Genomic DNA, 19,988 nt, shown 5'->3' with positions numbered 1-19,988 from the left:
TATTTGATAAAAGAGAGATTTTGAAAGTTTGAAACTTTTATAAAAATATTAAATTTTGGGGAAATTGTAATGCATGAAAATTCGGTTCAATTCATTTTTGACACTTTACATATCGGATGTATTATCTAAGAATTATATTATAAAATAATAATTTTGTGTTTTATAAGTTTATTTGTATAAATTGATTCAAAAAAAATGGAAAGACAAGAAGTGGATCTGCCAAATGAAAATCAGATTTATATTACGGCATATCTTGAATATTCTATTGGCAAAAAGACAGCAGACCAAGTTGCAAAAGATTTTAAAATATGATGTATGAATAAGAGTATGATTGGTATAGATTTGGGTTGTATAAATGTGATTGAACAATTGTTAATGGAAAGTTCAAAAACTTGGGTGCAATCAGTTCTGATTGCACCCAAGTTTTTGAACTTTGTATAAGGAATTGTTGGCTATGATGTACTGATCATGAATCAGTACATCATAGCCAACAATTCCTTCCCAAACAACCCGAAATTTGTCTGATTCCACACTAATTTTATTAATTTATCTAAACTTTTATCCTCGTCTACAATTTAATCATCAATAATTATTTCTTGTTCTATTTCACTATTATATATATATATTTATATGATTTGATTTAAAAAAAATAAATAAATAAATTAATAAATCATTTACTCAAATATATCAAAAGTTTTATTTTTATATATAAAGATAACTACTTTTAAAAAAACCTTATATATTTTTGCCATGTAAACTATTTTTGCCATGTAAACTTGTCACTTTTGTCAAAAGTGAAGTGAACCGAATTTTCATGCACAACAAAATTTTGGGGAAATAAATAATTTTTATTGGGTCCAAAATTTTACAAAATTTTCATAATTCTCTCTGAGTCACAAGAATAGTATTAAACTTAATCACTATTTCATTTCTATAGTATCGTTACATCTGTATATCTTTTAATAATCAGAAATCGTTTAAACAATGAATTAGGATCGAAAGAATACAAACATTGACAAAGCCACATCTGATTTTTACAAACTATTATTACATGACTAAGCTTATCAATTTTGAATATATAAAAAGCAGTCAACCTGTTTAAAAAACTTCGAAAATTAAGTATAAAAGATTCTTTTCTTCAAGTTAAAGACATTTTGTCATTAGATACTCAGTATTATAATGCGTGTATCTCAATTGTAACACACTGCATAGAAAATCAAATATATTCACCAGTAATTTTCGAGTTTTTAATAAACGTGTTCAACAGTTCATCAGATCTTGAATTAAAAGTCAATATATCGAGCACATTATCTGATATTTTAATCAAAACAAAAAATTGTGACGAAAACTTAACAACTTTTTACAAAGAGTGCTTACAACAAGAAATAATAATGAAACCCTTCCAATATTGAACGCATTATTACCATGTACAATCACTTTGCATGTTTAAATGAGACTCTTTCAACCTTTTACAGAATCACTTTTCTTTTGTTGCCTAAATTTGTCCTCTTCCTCATATCGAATACAACTGCGTTACACTTTCTTCATTCTCACAACTTTTGGCTTTAGAATTAAAGTGTTTACTTTTTCTTGAAGACTTTCTCAGTCAGAACTACTAATAATAAGAATAAGAATATCTTTATCAATAATTTACAGATTGTTACTTCATCATTGATTCCGAAGTTCATGTCCTTTCATGCATCAGCCACTGTTTACTTGATTACGACAAAATCGAAACATTTTCTCATTATTTTATTTCATACATTGAATTCATTAACTACGAAGATTCTATTTGTTCATTATTTGTTAACATTTTAATCAATTATTCCTTTGTTTCAAACATCAGTTTAAGTTTTCAAAGAGATTTATCTTTCATAGTTACATTAAATATTCATCACTTTTCATTCTTACTTTCATCCTTAGTCATTACAACCAATATGTTTTTTGACTGTTCTATTCCACAATCTAACGAATTTTTCTCTTTCTCAGTAGTTCAAGTACTTGATTGAGTACGAGTCCGATTTTTCACCAACTATTGTTTCAGAGTCACTTGACTACGATTACTCATTCATTTTTTATTTTAATGTTTTTTTTTACACACTTTCACATATTGAACTTTTCTTTCGAGATTCTACTATTTTATCAGTTATTTATATGATCAACGTTGTTTGTGACAACATCAACAACGAATTCATTACCGACATTCTTTTCCTTCTTGTCAAACTTTCTCCACATAGTTTTGTAGATGTTTTAGATTATTTTTTTTATCTACACTTGTTTGTCTTTTAAAACAATTTTACATTAATCACACATTGTATTGTATCATTTTTTCATGTTTTGTATCATTGTCTAAATTTCCATAATTCCACAGTTTTGTTGTTAGCCTAGTTTGTCCAGTTGTTTTTAGTCTTCTTTCAGACTCTCCATCATTCTTCTGTGGTATTGACATTTGTGTTTCATTACTTACAAACAAGAACTCACTTGATCAACTTGAAAACATCAAAGAATGTGTTTCATCTATTTTCAACATTTTCTTCAGTGCACTTGAAAGTATCGAACTTGACAAGTATCTTTGTGAGAATATCTATAAGCTCATGTTTTTCTTCCATAAATTTATTTGTATCGACGAAGTTTATTATACATGTCTTTGTTAGTTAAGTCACATGGATCCACTTTTTTTCAATCACTTTTGTTCTGTTTTAGTTGTTTTTATTTCAACACGTTGTTTTTATGCAGTAATTGACATCTTCAACATTCTTTCAGAACGTCTTCATCGTGAACCTTCTAACATCCTTTTACAAATTCCAAGTTGTCTTTTCTCGGTTAGATCTCTCACTTTGAACGACAGAGACTCAGTTTTATCTCATCTTTCAAGTCTTATTCCAGATCTTTTGAATCTTTTCATCAATAAATCTCTTTCATCTAACTTCATCTGATCATTTGACTTCAAACATATGTGTTTTTGTCTTTTTATTTTCCACGACATTGATCTCAAACATGAAAAGATTTTCAAAGTTCTCACTCAAAAAAAATAATAGAATTATAAAAATATCGAAGTCATTGATTCACCTATTGTTTTAAGATGAATAAGCTTCGAAATCATTTTATTAAGATTTTCAATGTTATTTCCAAATAGACAGAGTTCTGTCGAATGAAGATGAAGTTCAATTGAAATGTCTTTATTTTGTCCAATTGAAACTTGTTGACCTTCTCGAAATAATTTTTCTTGTGTATCAATATATGAATTAGAAACTGTAATTGTATATCTTGAACGATAATAATCATAAATTCCAAACAAATAGCATCCATTCCGTTTGTTAGTTGCAATGAAACAGTTTTCAAATGTAGCAGAACAACTAGCACAAAAAAACATTCCAGGATAATCACTATCATCTTCAGAAACAGTGTTGTTTGTGAAAACAATGCTGTTATATGTTGTTGGTTTGGATTGTGCATTGCAAATTCTGGATGTTGCATAGTTTTCATCAATATTCGAATATTTGATTGAAATAGTGCCTTCGCCATCTCCTATTCCAAAAGCCGCATTATATCCGCAATAGTTTCTCGTGATATTGTTTTGGGAAAATGAAATATTGCCATTTCCTAAATCAATTGTTTGATATCCATCTAAATTTCCTTGATTACTATATGTTATAGAAGAATCTTGGATTTCATTGATATTAGTAGAAGCATCTGAAACTTCAATAAAACAGAACTTTCCAGTTTTGGTAGATTTGGATCCAAAACTACAAACTTTTCGAATGGAACTTTGGCCTTCTTTGATGTAGATGGAGCCGCCGTTATCGTTGCGGGATGAGTTTTCGAATGAATTTGATGAAATAAGAGACTTAACATCGGCAGAATTAAGGTTGATAACACCGTCGTCGCCAAGGTTACTGAAATAGACTTCACGGACATAAAAGTTGCCTGTGTAACCTATGTAAGTTTGATTTTTATTGTAGATTTCAGAACTAAACGTAGTTTTGTAGACTTCTTCCCATTCATTCTTCGTGAAATGGAGCAAATTCGAGATATGTGATGCTCTTTTTCTATCATGTTACTCCGAATGAAATAAATATTTGATAAAAGAGAGATTTTGGAAATTTGAAACTTTTATAAAAATAATAAATTTGGGGGGAATAAACTATTTTTATTGGGTCTGGATTTCATTATTCTCTCTGAGATACAAGTCTAATATTAAATTCAATCACTGTTTCATTTCTACAGTGTCACTGCATCTGTACCTCTTTCAATAAAAAGAAATCGTTTAAATAAAGAATTCTCTTCGAAAACCTTTCTTTATATCAAATTCACCGATGACAAATCAAAGATGAAATAACATTTAGTAAGCAATGATTCGATAATGGTACTGAAGTACAAACTCTAGAATACGCTTTCAAAGTTTCTTTCTTATAAGAAATTCCCCTTATGCAAGAAAAACTTGATCATGCAGGACGATGATATGAATGAATATCTCAACATACAATTACTCTATGTAGAATATGATCAATGCTAATCAAGATAAGATTACATTTCAAATTAATCTTAAATCTTATGAAAATTATGTGTAAAAACTATATATTTTAGTCTTATGTTCTTTTTCTAAATAAATAATATATCAAAACCGTATAAAATTATAAAAAATACCAGAAAATCTCTTATTGTTTCCTATATGGCTTAACAACTTCATTAAATATCTCTGGAGTATACTTTGCGATGCCATGAATCATCTTTGCAACGAAGAATGGCTTGAAATTATTATCTATTTGGTAAAACTCATCCATAACCATTGAATGGAGAGCTGTGAAGTCTACAACATGTTCTGGTACATATGATAATGCGTCTTCGCCTTCTTCAGCCTTCTTTGCTTCTCCAAGATCATTATTAAATAAATCGACGCAAGCTTGGAAATCTGCACGTTTTTCCAAGTCAGCGTCTTCACCACCTTCATCGTATTCATAGTAGTATTCCTCTTCTTCGTCTTCTTCCTCATTTTTGGCTGGTTCTGCTGGAAGTTCAACGAATTCGTAAACTTTGTCTGCTTCTTCTTCTACAGAGATGTCTTGTAATTTATCGCGCTTTTTGACGTCTGTTCTTGTTCTCATGACTTCTTCTCCGGTTGTTTTTAGAATTCTTTTCGCATTTTTGCTGCAAGAGACCAAAAAGTCGATGAGAACCTTTCTAATGTATTTGTTATCTGAATTAATGAGTTTGGTAACGAGAATATGATGATCTTCGACATTACGCTTAACATTATCTTGAAGAATCGAAATTCGTTTAAGTTCGCGAATAAAAGCTGCAAGGTAAACGGATCCTGGTAATAATCTACTAACACGTGTGAAATCGCGGATTAATAAAGAATAAATTCCGGCATAATATGGAATTAGAATTCTGCATAAGTGTGCATTTGTGATTGTATCTAAGATAGGCTCTTTGCAGATCTCTGGATTTCCTTTAAATTCTGTTAATGCTTTCTGAAGTTCTGAAAGAGCGTGTGTTGACTTTTTAGAAACGACACGCTCGATTTGCTTTTGAAAACTATTGATTCTCTTCTCTTGCTGAATAACAAATTCAAGTGCTGGAACGCCTAAGATTAAATCACTCATTTCTGACAAGTGATATGAAAATTGGGAAATTCGAAGATTTCGTTTTCATTTTGATAGTAAATTTGATCTAGAATTATGTTATATAATTCGAATTATTCAGAAAATTCAGATTTTCTTCAATAATGAGAAAATATAAAAATTAGAAAATGGTGTAGTTAACGAATAGAATGAAGATATTGAAATATACGTTGTGTTGTGTACATATGTCGTTTATCACGGTATTATTCCAACTTTTCACAATACAAATCAACGAATATCCTGTAAATACTAATATGATTGTGTACTAAGCCGTATTCAAAGAATTTAAATGATTAGGAATAAGATAAAACAAATTAATAGATCTATTCAACGAAATAATATTTTGAAAATGATTGTTTATAGATGTTTCTGATTGAACTCGATTCAAAATGAATAATAAGAATTATTTATGGATTTGATATTTTCCAAAATTTTTTCAAAATAATAAAAATCAATATTTATTTCTAGAATTTAAATTTCATTTTTCAATTTTCAAAAAAAATTTGGAATTAATGAATAATGTTTCAAGGCTAAATTCAGTTATATTATCGAAGTATTGACTTATCATCACCAAATCTTTAATCTCGGAATGAAATTTCTGATTCAAATATAAAATTTTTACCTAATTAAATGTTTAGAGTAAATACGATTGTAGATTTCTATAAGATGGATTATTTATTCCAAACCATTGAAATGGTTTTATAAATTTACTCTTCTGTTGGACGCTCTGTTGGAGCAAGGGAAAGCTGAGCGGCATCCTTGGAGATCTTGAGTGTCTTGACCTGCTCGTTGGAGAGAGCTGGGGCCTTGATGACCTTGACCTTTGTGATGTAGACACTTTCGATCTGGCAGATCTGCTTGCACTTCTCGACGATTTCGTTCTCGATCTTCTCGTCGACGAAGTCCTTGCAAAGCTGCTCAACGCCGTTAGCCTCGCAAGCGTCTGTGAGGGCCTTGATCATGACATCACGGACTTGGCGAGCCTTGTGGGAGTTGGCGTATGTGTGGTTCTTGTGGGAGTTAGCGAGCTTCTTTGTGAAGCCGATTGTGAAGAGGCGGAGGATGAAGCCATCAGCTGTCTTGGCATCGACGGAAGCATCGATCATTGTACGGTACTTTCTCATGATGGAGTCGAGCTTGTCGTGTGTAAGGCGCATGCCGGCGAACTGTGTGTAAACTTCAGAACCAGCAGCGATGGATCTCCAGGAGAAGAGTCTGTAAGCGTGGGAAAGGTCGTTGACCATGTCAGCGTGTGAGAGTTCCCAAACGCGGTTGTTGACGTAGTCCATTGGAACACGGCCACGAGCGCACTTGTTGGAAACTGTAACACCGATGTCACGCTTGCCTGTGAAGTAAGCTGGGACGAGAACGTGGCGCCATTCCTTCTTGATGAAAGAATCCTGCTTTATCTTCTTAGATGTCTTAGGACGTTGCTGCTTGGAAGCACCCATTTCAAAGGCAGACCAAACCGTTTCAACCGATTCATGAATTCAAATTTATTTTTTATTTAATAATATTAATGGCATCCAGATATCAAAAATAAATCTTCTCTTCGACATTGATTTTCATTCAAATTTCAAATTGTGGATAAAATAATTGATCAATTCACATGCGCATTGCTTGATGAAACCTATACATTTCGAATGAAAATCAAAGTTTCACTTAGCCATCTTGTAACTAATGAGCTTTTGTGATTTATCGAAATTGAAACATTGTTTATCTTATTTAATCAATAGGCTTATCAAATAATACATAAGTATATGAATTTTCTTACGAGATAATAAGATTTTACAGAATTTGAAATATCTCTTCTATTTGAGTAAGTTTTAGATTATATTGACTAGAATATGCATTATTAAACAACCACACATAGTAATTAAATGTTGTAATTCAAGCAAATATAAATAATATATGATGATAACATCAATCAAAGTTGATTTTTGAACAAAGACATTGAATCTAAAAGAAATAAGTGTGAACTAGTGTGGCAATATGTTGAAACAATGCTTTATAAAATATACGCTATCTAGTCCGAAAAATGCATCTTTTTTTCAAAATTCATCTGTACTTCAGATTCAAGGTCTGAATCCCAAACATCCATCATGTCAAATCTTCTTGTCCTTGCATTTCCAATCCTATTCATGCCAACACTTTGTGCTGATTCTGGCAAAATTTCACTCTTACCGGGAGAATCTTCATCTAATAAGAAATTGATTAAAAATATCCGATTGAAATCGATTTATCCTTTACCAGATTTTGGACTTTATCAATTTTTTTCTGAGGGGATCAATCGGTTAATAAAAATGTTGTTTTGTGCTTTTACAACTTTTTCTCGATCCTGGTGGGGACACACCCATGCCATCATTGCTCAAAATGCACAAAAATTCTTGTCAACAAAACAAATCAATCATATCAATCGAATTATTTCTAACGGTGGATTTGGACAAACAAATATTGTTCATGTAGCCTCATGGCCTGATGATTTATTAGCTAATAAGGTTCCTTCAATGGCAGAATGGCATTATTCTGATCAGCCATATATACCATTCGATAATTTCTCTTTTCCATATCCAAAGCCAACATATAATGTTACCTCATACATCAGAGATGCATGGGAGATACTCCACGATCCAACTACAACTGATATGTGGGCCTGGACATTCCACATCAGAAATTTAATTCATTTTGTTGGTGATATCCACACACCTCACCATAACGTTGGCAGATTTACAAATGAACTCCCAGATGGAGATATGGGAGGCAATCTTTACTTTCTAACTTGCGAATGGGGAGATGCTTGCAAGAACATTCACTTCTTCTGGGATTCTTGCATCCTTGCATTCCCAATTTACTACATTAACTATCCAATCTATGCATCTGACCTTGTTAAGAACGCATCTCTTATAGAAGACGAGTTTCCAACAAAAGATTTCGATGATCTTACAACAGTTGATGTATTCAAGTGGTCAAGTGAGTCATATGAGATAGCATCAACACTTGGCTATCAAACACCTGAGCAACAAAAACCATCTGAAGAATATATCCAAAAAGCAAGACACGCAGCAAAGAGGAGAGTAGCCATGGCCGGATATCGTCTTGGCCACATGCTTAAAGAGCTCGCAGAAGGTGGTTTGATGCCAGAATTTCCAAATGAAAAACTTAATGCAAGAACTATCATTGTTTGGATAATTGATGGCGCATTATTACTTGGTGTTTTAGTATACGTCATTCTTATTTTACGTATTTCAACAAGATACAATAATACAGGCTTAATTTCATCTTCAACCAATTTGTGAAGAGGAAAAATACTTTCTTTATCTATTAATAAACACATATTTGTTAGTATTTGATGAATAGACTTATAACCATTATTATTTTTCCATAATTATATCTCATATTTTTTAATCTTTCAAAATCTTAGTTGAAGAGTTAAACAAATATTCTTGTGTATTAAATAAATTTCAAATGGAATGTGGAAATTGAAATTTTGTAATTCATTAAAATGATTGTTATATAATTAAGTATCTCAGCATAAATCATTATTACCTATAGATATGTAAATCAAATTATTAGTGCGTTGTAGTGGATTCCTTATGAAGAGTAAGATTTGTATTCACTTCTGACAAATTTCTGAAGAAATGACAAAGATTTGAATTATTATGTTATCATAGATGGTTCTTTTCTCTAATTGTTCAATGCAATTTCAATAAAAAAATAAAATGAATGAAGATCAAGTTGCCCAATTCCTCATTGAGAAAGGATATCATCTTACAGCCTTAGAATTATATACAGAAAATTATGAGCGCACAGGAAATGCTATTGAATGTCTTTCGGACTTCTTTGAAGATTCAGCAAATTTCCTTATGTTCGAAGACATGAGGAGTGTATCTGAAATTTCCACATCAGCTGCCGAGACATCAGTTGTTAGTAACGATGCAATGAGAATTAAAGACGACAGAATCGCTGTTCTCGAACATGAAATCAAAGTTCTTCATGATTCACTTGATGAAGCTCAAGCACAACTCCAAAACAAGCAAAATTCGGTTCAAGTACAAAGTCCTCCAACCAATTTCGTTGGTCCTCCAGATGATTCGGAAGATTTGATATTAAATTATTTAATCTCAAGATATTTGCAATCGCGCGGTCTTAAATTATCTGCCCTTGCATTTAATAACGAAACATCAGCTCAAAAGCATAACGACAGAATTAATATTCCAGATGACGTTGATTTAGCACATCTTCTCCGCTCCTTCGAGTTTGTTCAAAACTCTCCACTTCTTGCGGAAGAAATCGATAAATTACGTAACGAAAAGAAGCAACAAACAGATATTATTCATCAATTAACAGTTGATTTAGATTTCGCAAAGAAGCAAGTCAAAGAATTACAAACTAAGATCGATGAGATGCAAGAACAGTCTCAGCAACAAGGCGAAAACGAAAATGTTAAAGTCGAAGTTCAATCCGCCCCAGTTATCAATGAACCACCTTCCGTTGCCCTTCTCAACGATATCTGGAAGCAAATACCACTCATTCTCGAGAACGTTGCCGACGACAACAAGTTAAGATACATTCATCTCATTTGCGTCATCTACAAATACCATCCAGACAGAAAAATCAGATGCGAATGCTTCAACCTTATTTTTACAACCATTTCCAATCCAAATCAGTCACAAATCGACTTCATTGTCAAAGAATTACTAGATCTTTCTCTTGACGAAGACCACATCTCTGCAGAGCTCTTACCAATCATTTCCCAGTACTTATCATCCAATTCCGTTGGTACTCTCTGCTTAATTTCACGAGTTGTGACTGAATTTTCTCCATTAGCTTCCCAAGACATCAGAACAAGCTTCTTATTCTCCATTGTCAAGCAATTGGCCGAGCACAGTTCCCCAACAGTCCGTGCTTCCGCTTGCAAAGCTTGTGCCTCGACAATTTCCTTCTTCGACGCTTCTTCAGCCGACAGAGTTGATGATGCCCTTAATCTGTTGAAGACCCTCTTATTCGACTCAGAAGCCATTGTCCAGAGCCACGCCATTGACGATCTCTCGCCATCTGTTGTAAATCTTTGCAAATCACTTCACGCTGTTGGCAAAGTTTACTGCGAATTCTGGCTAAAGCACATGTTCTCGTTCGGACTCACCGGATCATCCGCTTTGGCCGCTCTTCGCTTCAGATTGTGCACGAAAGCCATTGAAGTTTCTCTTCCAGCCATTGTTCCAACGAAACCAACAGGAGAACAGCAGATTGCAGAGCTAAACGCGGAAAACATCGCTATGTCGAACAAGCTTGTTTGTGTCCACAAAGATGAATTGAGTTGGGCCATGAAAAACATGATAACGCACATAATAAACATGGCACCATTATATTTCGTTCCAATCAATGTGAAGAAAGATGTTGATAGTTTAGTTTCTAAGATTGCTAAACAATTCGGATCTCAATTCACAAACGAGAACATTGTCCCTGCTCTTCTTAAGAGTATCGATGAAACTGAAGGAGATCAGAAACTGAAATTGACGACATTGTTAGTTTCAGCGATTATTCCTTATTGCGGAAACGAAACTTTCTTTTTACAAGGAAAGAATTTCATTTCTTACGCAACAAGCGAACTGAGAGGTTTCAAGAGCAGAGATGTACAGGATTACATCGCACCAACGTTCTCTTTAATGAGTACAAGAGATGCTTCAGTAAGACCATTGATTTTCCAGTTAATCGATGATTTGTCTCGTTCTACAAGAGTGGCCGTCAGAACCGCCGCTTTGTCAGTTTTGTCGGAGGTTTTGACAACACTTGAACAGAAAGAGATTATTCAATCTGTTCTTCCTATTGTATCAAGATTTGCCGAAGATCCTGACGAAACATTGTTACTGGAAGTTGTCAATTGCGTTGGCGCGATCTCGAGATTTTCAACAGCATTGGATGTGATGAACACTATCAAGAATTTGTTTGATAAGTGGTTCAGAGGAAGAATTCTAATCAGATTGCAGAGCTTGAGAGTTTTCGCTGTCATAGTAAGTGACGTAGAACCACAGTTCAGGGATTCTTATTTGATTCCTAAACTGCAGATAACAGCAACTGACACGGCTACTTGGGAAGAAGCTGGTGCAAGAGAACAGGCATTGATGATAATTATGCAGATTTTGTCAAGTATAGAAGATTTCCCTGAAAATTTGGTGCAAAATGTTGCACAGCCAATTGTTACGGAATTGACTAAATGCGATCTAACAGCAAATGATCCAAAACTTCCGGAACTTAAGAAGAAGTTCGGAATGGAAGAACAAACCTCAAAGTTCTCTTTGTTCTCTAAGTAATTATCATCTTTTTGTTAAAATAGATTTAATCTTTTTTTCTTTTTTTGAAAATTTATTATTTTATTTCTAAACTATTGGTTATATCTAATGTTTCAAGTTAAGTTACGAAATATTGGTTTGTTCATCAGACAAGATGATGATGAAGTTCCATATAAAAGAGAATTCAATTGTGAATTAATCAAATTCCATTTTTCCTTATCAGGATCTCTCCCATGTTCAATATTTTACATTTAAATAACTAAATTAGCTCATTTTTAAGCGAATGTAGAGCCATGAAGAAATATTTGAATTAATTAATTCACATGCATTTCGTAGCCTATTGCATTCCTAATTTGATTTTAATTAAAATATGACAATTATAATCTGAAGATTAATATGGCAAAGGTTACAAAAAGTCACATAGATTGAAATTTCGGGGTAAAGTATTAAAAATTTTGATAAGATAAGGAAAAAATGCATACTCATGCTTTTATTTACATTAAATTTAGTTACGCTCGCCACGGATACGCTGAGCAAGTTGGACATCACGTTCCATGATTGTAACTCTGTTAGCATGGATAGCGCAAAGGTTTGTATCTTCAAAAAGACCGACAAGGTAAGCTTCAGAAGCTTCCTGGAGGGCAGCGATAGCAGAGGACTGGAAACGAAGATCACCACGGAAGCCAGAAGCGATTTCTCTGACGAGACGCTGGAATGGGAGCTTACGGATAAGGAGATCTGTGCTCTTCTGGTACTTACGGATTTCACGAAGAGCGACTGTACCTGGGCGGAAACGATGTTGCTTCTTGGCACCCTGGGAATCAATTGTTGGTGTTGACTTGCGGGCGGCCTTGGCACCGAGGGACTTACGTGGGGTCTTGCCACCTGTTGATTTTCTAGCTGTCTGCTTTGTACGAGCCATTATAAACTTTAGTGATGTAAAAAATTGCCCGCCAAAAATATTGTAAAATGGCGCCATTGCCAATTTGAGTCCACAGTTTTTGAAAGTAATAATTTTGTTGTTGTTCACAAAATTGGCGCCATAATCATTATTTAAAATGTCCGGCAGAGGCAAAGGTGGTAAAGGTCTCGGTAAGGGTGGTGCTAAGCGCCATCGTAAGGTTATGCGTGAGAACATCCAGGGTATCACAAAGCCAGCTATCCGTCGTCTTGCTCGTCGTGGTGGCGTTAAGCGTATCTCTGGTGATATTTACGAAGAAGTTCGTGGCGTCCTTCGTCACTTCCTTGAGAACGTCATTCGTGACTCCGTTACATACACAGAACATGCTCGTCGTAAAACAGTTACAGCTATGGATGTTGTTTATGCTCTCAAGCGCCAGGGCAAGACCCTTTATGGTTTCTAAACTAAAATTGTCATGTTCTTAATTCTACTTTTTTTTACTTTTTAAACTAAACTTTTACTTAATTTACATGGAATAATTCATATTCTAAAGAACAATCAATATAAATGATGTAATTTTTAAGGTATTGTAATTTTTCCATGTAGGGAAGATATTTTTAGTCTTCTCACACCAAAACTATGAAGCAAGAGAAAATCATTCTAATACAAACAACTTACATGCAAATGTAACATTCAATTAAAGAAACTATTTTATTTATAACAAATTCTCTATTATCAGGAGCAATCCAATATTATCAATCAATACATATCATCAAATTCAATTTGAAAATTATTTCTTTTGTTTACAGTGATTGCACCATAGCTACTTTGAAGAATCTTATTCGAATTTATGGACAAAATAAGATAATTTGTCATATTAAGGAAATAATAATCAATAAATGAATAAATTAAGCTTGAGTTTGAAAGTATTGAACAATTTCATTGTCAACTTGCAATATTTGTAGTTGATATTTGGTTTGACACAAAATTACTCAAAGAGAAGGAGTTTGAGTTACCAATTTGTCAAATGTCGACAATCTGCTATAATATGATTGCTATCCGACTCAGGCACACACATTTCTTTATTATTATGAAACGAGGTATCAAAAATAACCAAAACAGGATGAAAAAAGATTAATCAAACAAAAGAAATGAAAATTGACAGAGCTCTCAAAAATGATTTTATAAATTTATATTGAAAAATCATTTTATAATGCAACATAAATATGATTTATCTTTTGAGCATCTATTCAAATTTGAAATTTTGTAAAATTTCTGTTCACAATGAAGGAAGAACTTCACAAATGTCTGACAGACATCCTTGAAAAGCTCATGAGTCATCCAGCTACAAGAACTTTTCACACTCCAGTTCCTACTGGCGAAGAAGCCCCTGCAAATTACTTCGAAATCATTAAAAATCCGATTGATCTAGGCACAATCAAGCAAAAGCTTGAGGAAAACAAGTACGAAGGCTTCAAAGATTTCCATACAGATGTAGAATTAGTATGGAAAAACGCCGAAACATATAATGAACCAGGAACTACTGTTTCTATACTAGCTGCAGAAGGTAGGAAGGTATTTGCGGCATTATGCAGAAAAGAAAACATGTTTTTACTATGCACATGGTGCAATGAAGCTTATCGACTAAAGAAGAAATTATCAGAAGTAATTCAATCTGCTCCGAACAAAATCAAGCAATACATTAACAACCAGTCAAACCAAAAGCAAAACAAACAAAACAATACCTTATTTACCGAAACCGAAATGGTAAATTTCGTTAAAGCTTCGAAAATGTTACCAAGTGAAGATTGTCAGCGTGACATGCTTAAGATCATAAATGAACATCAGCCGGAGATTGATACTGGTCTTGAAACTTTGGACGTAGATATTACAAACTTTTCTTTACCTACAATGCATGCTCTTCAGGATTATATGAGATCCACACTTGAGCATGCTGGCCTTAAGTATCCCGAATAATTTTTATATTATTTCTTTTAATTTTGTTTTTATTTTCTAAAAAGTACTTTTCTTATAGTCAGACATATTTGAATTAGTATGATCTAAGGTAGTTAATCTATGCAACCGATAAAAAGAAAGAAATATTTTTATTATTTTTTTATTCCATGAGATTCGCTAAGAAAAAAACATTGTAAGCGCAAACGTGAGGAGCAATTAAATCATTTAAAACGATTTCTCTTCTTTACTCGCAACAACTTGAGGGTCGACTCTATTATGTATTTGTTTGTCATATGATAAATCATCTCTGAAGATTTTTGATCTTGTTTGACGAAATTCTGAATCTAAATCAATGATTTTTTGACGAACTTCTTTTTGTTCTTTTTCTAATTCGGCAAAATCAGCTCCATCTTGCTTTGCTTTATGAATTTTGTCTCTTACTTCTTCTAATTCTTCGATTAATTTACGTTTTTGAGATCGATAATTTTCAATTTTTTCTTTCATTTGATTCATTTTTTGCATGTGTTCTTCAGGTGACAACGGAAGCTTAAATGGCGGCTTATTTTCAACTTCTTCTTCACAATGTACACTGCTTAACAAGCTGAAAAAGAAAAGAAACATTTTTTTTTATAAAATATAAAAAATGACACAATAAAAAGGTGACTTCCCAAATAAAAGTGACAAGACATCGAAATTTAAATGTCTATAACTCTTGATAACCCACCTGATGAAACTATTTCAGATTTAGCGTTTTCTCCAAGTGGAAATTACATTGCAGCATCTTCATGGGATGGTACTGCTCGAATTTGGGAACTTAATGATACTTTTACAAATCAGCAATATAAATTCAAAGCTAGCGAAAAACAAGAAGCTATTACGAGAATTGCATGGGATCCTGATGGTTCCAAGCTATATTACGGCACTACCGAAGCTAAAATTAAGTCATTAGATAATGTTTCAGGTAAAACAGATGAAATTGCAAATTTGGCTCCATGTGGACGTATATCAGGACTTAAGTATAGTGAAGTCACTGGTGGTCTTATCGCTGCTACAGCCAGAGGCTATATTATTTTAGTTTTTCCAGATAAGTCAGAACCAAAGCTCATCTTCGATCCAAACGCCAGCAAAACAGGTGCCTCAAGCATGGCTGATTTATCAATCATAAATATCGCTGTCGGCCAAAATTATCTATTTTTCATCGGAAACCATACAACACCAAAGCCCGATTTATCCCCTACAGACCAGGTATTCTACTCCGGTAACTTGGCCCCTGCAAATGGTATTTTCGAAGTAAAACCAGTAAATCATCAACTTACGAGCCAATTGATGGCTTTGGCCGTTTCCCAGGACGACCAAGAGTGGGTGATCGGAAGTATCACCGGACAAATCGAATATAAGTCAGAAAACGATACAGAAACAAAAGTAGAAAAAGGACATCGTAATGATACAACCAAGGACATGTACGCAGTTAACTGCCTTGCCTTCTCGCCAGAAAGACCATTCATTGCTTCTGGCGGCGGAGATTCTTCAATTATTTTCATCAGCCCAAGAAATAAACGTTTCAAAGCTATTAAGGGTAATGGAAAGACACCAACAGCTATCGCATTTAGCTATACAAATGGTGCACTTGCGATTGCAACCGGATATGATTATTCTCAAGGATCTTCAGCATATTATAAGTCTAAAGAGCAAAATGCACCCGAAATCATCATTAAGAAACTCACACAAACAGATTATGTATAAAGATAGAATTATTTATAGAATATTAAAAGTTTTTTCTTTTTAATAATACTCTCAACAATATGTTTCTTTCTTAATTTGCTCCAAATAATATTCCCATAACCAGCATGATTATTTTTGAAATCATGATTCACAAATCTTTTTATTTTTTTAGTAACTTTTCAAACTAAGATCATATCATTCATATTTGGAGCCTACTGACTCTATTTATCTTATTTATTTGGAAATCTATCGTTTAGATCTTCGTGCTACTACCTTTTTTAGTCTGGAGCGCCAAATTTTTTCTCAAATATTTTTTAATTATCCGAGTGACTCAAATTAGTCGGCATTTTCAAAACTCAGTATGTCAATTTTAAATCTCAGTATTGATTAAGGCAATAATAATGAGGGTTTCTTGAATGTAGAAGAATTTTCAACCCAAGAATACCAACTCAGAGCTTCGAAACCTGATATCAATACCCGGCCGATTCCCTTATAATATTATTCATAAGATTGAATAATCGACAGTTACAAGCCGGCTGGAGTAAGAAGTTTAGCTGTTTCTTTGCTATTATTCAATCTTGCAAAATGAAGTGCGGTTTTTCCACCTTCATCTTTTTCAATGATATTCGCACCATGTGAAATAAGAAGTTTAGCTATTTCTTTAAAATTCCATAATGCTACAAAGTGAAGAGCGGTTCTTCCATATTTATCTTTTTCATTGATATTCGCACCATGTGAAATAAGAAGTTCGGCGGTTTCTTTACTATTATGAGCTACTGCAAAATCAAGAGCGGTTTTTCCATCTTCACCTTTTTCATTGATATTTGCACTATGTGAAATAAGAAGTTCTGTTATTTCTTTTTTGTTTCTTTCTGCTGCAAAATGAAGTGCGGTTTTTCCATCTTCGTCTTTTTCATTGATATTTGCACCATGTGAAATAAGAAGTTCAGCTGTTTCTTTACTATTATTCAATGCTGCCATATGAAGTGCGGTTCTTCCATATTTATCTTTTTCATTGATATTCGCACCATGTGAAAGGAAGTATTCGAGTAAGGATGGAATATTGAACCTCGCTGAATTAATAAAGCATTTGTTAAAATCATTAGTTTGATCTATATAAATTAAAAACGATTCCATATTATTATACCATGCGCAACACTCTAAAACAATCTCCAAATTGTATTCATTCATCACGAATGTAACAAAATCAATGTTGTGTGAAATAATTGCATATTCCATGCATTCTTCATTTGGTGTATGATATTTCAAACATTCACTCATGATATCTGGATTTCCTCCTAAAAATGAAAATTCTAGACATTTTTGAGTTATTTCTGAGTCAAATTTCGTTCTTAATAACTTGAATCAATCAACAGCTCCATGGTAACAGCATAATTCAAGTAATGATAATTCATCAGAATCTGAATATAAACTACAATTAAGTTTTTGATCTTTATCAAATTCATCTCTTTCCGTGAATATGATGAATCTTTCGAAGTCATTGTACATAATTGCTCTGTAAATTGTATTTTCTGTCCGAAAATTGAGATTTTCTGGGTTAATTGTTTTGAAATTATCAGATTTGTTTAATTTAATTCCATATTCTTTATAAAATAGGTATCCAACACTTAATGGAACTTTGACTTCCTTGTTTATTTGATAATTATCATATATGAGTTTGGCGAGAGAAAAATAAGCCTTTGTATAGCAATTATTATACGGAATGATACGTAAAATGTCACTTATAATAGTATGAGGAATGCATTTCTTTGAATCAATCAACTCCGTTTTGAGCATTTTGTAAATCTTGTGTATTTCTTCTTCATTTTCAGTTTTCAGCTGATACAATGCATTATATGAATCGATGTAGTATTTATACATACTTCGCAATTCACTGTATTTATTTGGGTGAGCGTTTTGGTCAGACATTATTAATTTTTTTATCAGGTCGCATTCCAATTTTAAAACACCTTTAAAATTCATTGGGGAAAATTAATACAATTTGTGGAAAAACTTAATCAAAATGCATAAAGTAAATCCGATATCTATGTGATCATTGTTTTTCCACAGATTTGCTTCTCGCCTATATAAGATGATTACTCATTTTAAAAAATTCACAATATAGAAAAACAATATTCAAACAAATAACTTTATTAACATATTCTATTACACAAAAGCTGCTGACAATCTTCTAAGAGGAAGTGAATTTCTATCCATCTTTGCGATTTCATCCTCAATACGCTCGTTATCCTTCTTGATTGCGGTAATCTGTCTATCATATGATGAAGCTTCATCTTTTCTTGCACATATAAGTCTAGCCATAGAAGCACATTGTTTCTTCATAACCATTACATCACTTTGCTTCTGAACTATTTCAGCATTCTTTTCTTCAAGCAGCGCTTTCAATTGCTTGATCTTTTTTAATTCTTCTTTGAAAGATAGCTGCTGACCTTCTTCTTTATTGTTTTGAAGGACTTTAAGAGCAGACAAACGGGATTGAAGTCTTGCTAATGTGTCTTGTTTTTGACTTAAGTTGGAATCTGAAGTAGATTTGGTTAATCTATTTTCACTTTCAAACATGATCTTTTCCTTTTGAATATCACTTGTAAGCTGAGATATTTGACGGATCAACTTCTCTCTGCTCAAGCGTATAGCACGTAAATTTTCATTTTCTTGTTTTTTAGCTGCATCAATCGCTGATTTTGCTTCATTTCTTGCACGAGAGATCTCATTGGAAAGTTTAGAAATCATAAATCTAAGCTTTGCAGCTTCAGCTCTCCTTTCCATCAAGACTTTATCCCAAACATCATTTTTCTCACTTAACTGTAATTGAAATTGCTGTTGCTGCTGTACTTTAAGCTTATTAAGACTTTCCATTTCCTTTTCTGCTTGAATATTGATTTCTTCAATTTGAGTTCTTGTCCATTGTTTGGATTGCTTTTCTTTCATTTCGTTTTCCTTATCAATCTCTTTTTGGGATGGACCTCTCTTGGTTTGAGCAAGTAATCTTGAGATTGAAGTTGTATTTGTTGATCTTCTTTGATTTTTATCAATACTAGAATAGAATCGAGCAAGAGAAGCCTGAAGTGCATCATCTGCCTTTTCTTTCCATTCTTTCGTTGCATCATAGAGACTTGAATTTGATGAATCTAACATTATGTAAATTTATGTACGTTTAGATTCAATTTTCATATGAGATTTCAAATAACGATTTAACATATTATGATGATTATAGCACAAACAAGTATGCTCAAGTTTTTGATTTTTGATAAATTATGAAGGATATTCGAAGTTCATTTCGTTTCATTTATCATGATATACATTATATTATAGCCCCTATTGCTCACTTATAACAAACCAAGCGGTTCCTTGGCTATAAATTAAACAGTTATAATAAAATGATATGATACCAAACCAAATCATCATTATTCTTATGGAAACAAGGCAGTTTAACTAAACTCAAACATATTCCTAAATGTTTAAAATCTAGTACAA

General features: G+C 32.9%; 12 protein-coding genes across 12 annotated transcripts, besides 1 other annotated feature; 5 read left to right on the top strand and 7 right to left on the bottom strand.

The window, feature by feature from the left end:
* Positions 1–364: 364 nt before the first annotated feature.
* Positions 365–525: a mobile genetic element.
* Positions 526–893: 368 nt separating this feature from the next.
* On the bottom strand, positions 894–5,606 carry TVAGG3_0563240 (uncharacterized protein; the record flags this gene model as incomplete). The annotated part of the gene is made up of 1 exon (XM_001309900.1): positions 4,659–5,606. One exon carries the CDS (start codon positions 5,604–5,606, stop codon positions 4,659–4,661), a length of 948 nt encoding a protein of 315 aa, XP_001309901.1.
* Positions 5,607–6,256: 650 nt separating this feature from the next.
* On the bottom strand, positions 6,257–7,078 carry TVAGG3_0563230 (Chain B Ribosomal Protein S3ae; the record flags this gene model as incomplete). The annotated part of the gene is made up of 1 exon (XM_001309899.2): positions 6,332–7,075. One exon carries the CDS (start codon positions 7,073–7,075, stop codon positions 6,332–6,334), a length of 744 nt encoding a protein of 247 aa, XP_001309900.1.
* An 838-nt stretch (positions 7,079–7,916) lies between these two features.
* TVAGG3_0563220 (S1-P1 nuclease family) lies at positions 7,917–8,947 on the top strand (the record flags this gene model as incomplete). The annotated part of the gene is made up of 1 exon (XM_001309898.1): positions 7,928–8,920. One exon carries the CDS (start codon positions 7,928–7,930, stop codon positions 8,918–8,920), a length of 993 nt encoding a protein of 330 aa, XP_001309899.1.
* A 394-nt stretch (positions 8,948–9,341) lies between these two features.
* On the top strand, positions 9,342–11,971 carry TVAGG3_0563210 (Rab11-binding protein RELCH family; the record flags this gene model as incomplete). The annotated part of the gene is made up of 1 exon (XM_001309897.1): positions 9,344–11,935. The coding sequence occupies one exon, from the start codon at positions 9,344–9,346 to the stop codon at positions 11,933–11,935; it is 2,592 nt and encodes an 863-aa protein (XP_001309898.1).
* A 408-nt stretch (positions 11,972–12,379) lies between these two features.
* Positions 12,380–12,854, bottom strand: TVAGG3_0563200 (histone H3/CENP-A; the record flags this gene model as incomplete). The annotated part of the gene is made up of 1 exon (XM_001309896.2): positions 12,420–12,836. One exon carries the CDS (start codon positions 12,834–12,836, stop codon positions 12,420–12,422), a length of 417 nt encoding a protein of 138 aa, XP_001309897.1.
* A 113-nt stretch (positions 12,855–12,967) lies between these two features.
* On the top strand, positions 12,968–13,679 carry TVAGG3_0563190 (histone H4-2; the record flags this gene model as incomplete). The annotated part of the gene is made up of 1 exon (XM_001309895.2): positions 12,973–13,278. The coding sequence occupies one exon, from the start codon at positions 12,973–12,975 to the stop codon at positions 13,276–13,278; it is 306 nt and encodes a 101-aa protein (XP_001309896.1).
* A 420-nt stretch (positions 13,680–14,099) lies between these two features.
* On the top strand, positions 14,100–14,848 carry TVAGG3_0563180 (acetylation-dependent protein binding; the record flags this gene model as incomplete). Its single annotated transcript, XM_001309894.2, has 1 exon — positions 14,100–14,792. One exon carries the CDS (start codon positions 14,100–14,102, stop codon positions 14,790–14,792), a length of 693 nt encoding a protein of 230 aa, XP_001309895.1.
* Positions 14,849–14,934: 86 nt separating this feature from the next.
* TVAGG3_0563170 (uncharacterized protein) lies at positions 14,935–15,405 on the bottom strand (the record flags this gene model as incomplete). The annotated part of the gene is made up of 1 exon (XM_001309893.1): positions 14,997–15,392. One exon carries the CDS (start codon positions 15,390–15,392, stop codon positions 14,997–14,999), a length of 396 nt encoding a protein of 131 aa, XP_001309894.1.
* A 55-nt stretch (positions 15,406–15,460) lies between these two features.
* On the top strand, positions 15,461–16,530 carry TVAGG3_0563160 (transcription-dependent tethering of RNA polymerase II gene DNA protein; the record flags this gene model as incomplete). Its single annotated transcript, XM_001309892.1, has 1 exon — positions 15,471–16,514. One exon carries the CDS (start codon positions 15,471–15,473, stop codon positions 16,512–16,514), a length of 1,044 nt encoding a protein of 347 aa, XP_001309893.1.
* Positions 16,531–17,018: 488 nt separating this feature from the next.
* On the bottom strand, positions 17,019–17,774 carry TVAGG3_0563150 (ankyrin repeat and SOCS box-containing protein 4 family; the record flags this gene model as incomplete). The annotated part of the gene is made up of 1 exon (XM_001309891.1): positions 17,019–17,774. One exon carries the CDS (start codon positions 17,772–17,774, stop codon positions 17,019–17,021), a length of 756 nt encoding a protein of 251 aa, XP_001309892.1.
* Positions 17,775–17,858: 84 nt separating this feature from the next.
* TVAGG3_0563140 (spectrin binding) lies at positions 17,859–18,422 on the bottom strand (the record flags this gene model as incomplete). Its single annotated transcript, XM_001309890.1, has 1 exon — positions 17,859–18,422. The coding sequence occupies one exon, from the start codon at positions 18,420–18,422 to the stop codon at positions 17,859–17,861; it is 564 nt and encodes a 187-aa protein (XP_001309891.1).
* A 195-nt stretch (positions 18,423–18,617) lies between these two features.
* Positions 18,618–19,649, bottom strand: TVAGG3_0563130 (uncharacterized protein; the record flags this gene model as incomplete). The annotated part of the gene is made up of 1 exon (XM_001309889.1): positions 18,660–19,649. One exon carries the CDS (start codon positions 19,647–19,649, stop codon positions 18,660–18,662), a length of 990 nt encoding a protein of 329 aa, XP_001309890.1.
* Between the last annotated feature and the right edge of the window lie 339 nt (positions 19,650–19,988).

The sequence above is a fragment of the Trichomonas vaginalis genome, chromosome II, assembly GCF_026262505.1.
Source record: "Trichomonas vaginalis G3 chromosome II, whole genome shotgun sequence".
Lineage (NCBI taxonomy): Eukaryota > Parabasalia > Trichomonadida > Trichomonadidae > Trichomonas > Trichomonas vaginalis.
This window is presented reverse-complemented; position numbering and strand designations above follow the sequence as displayed.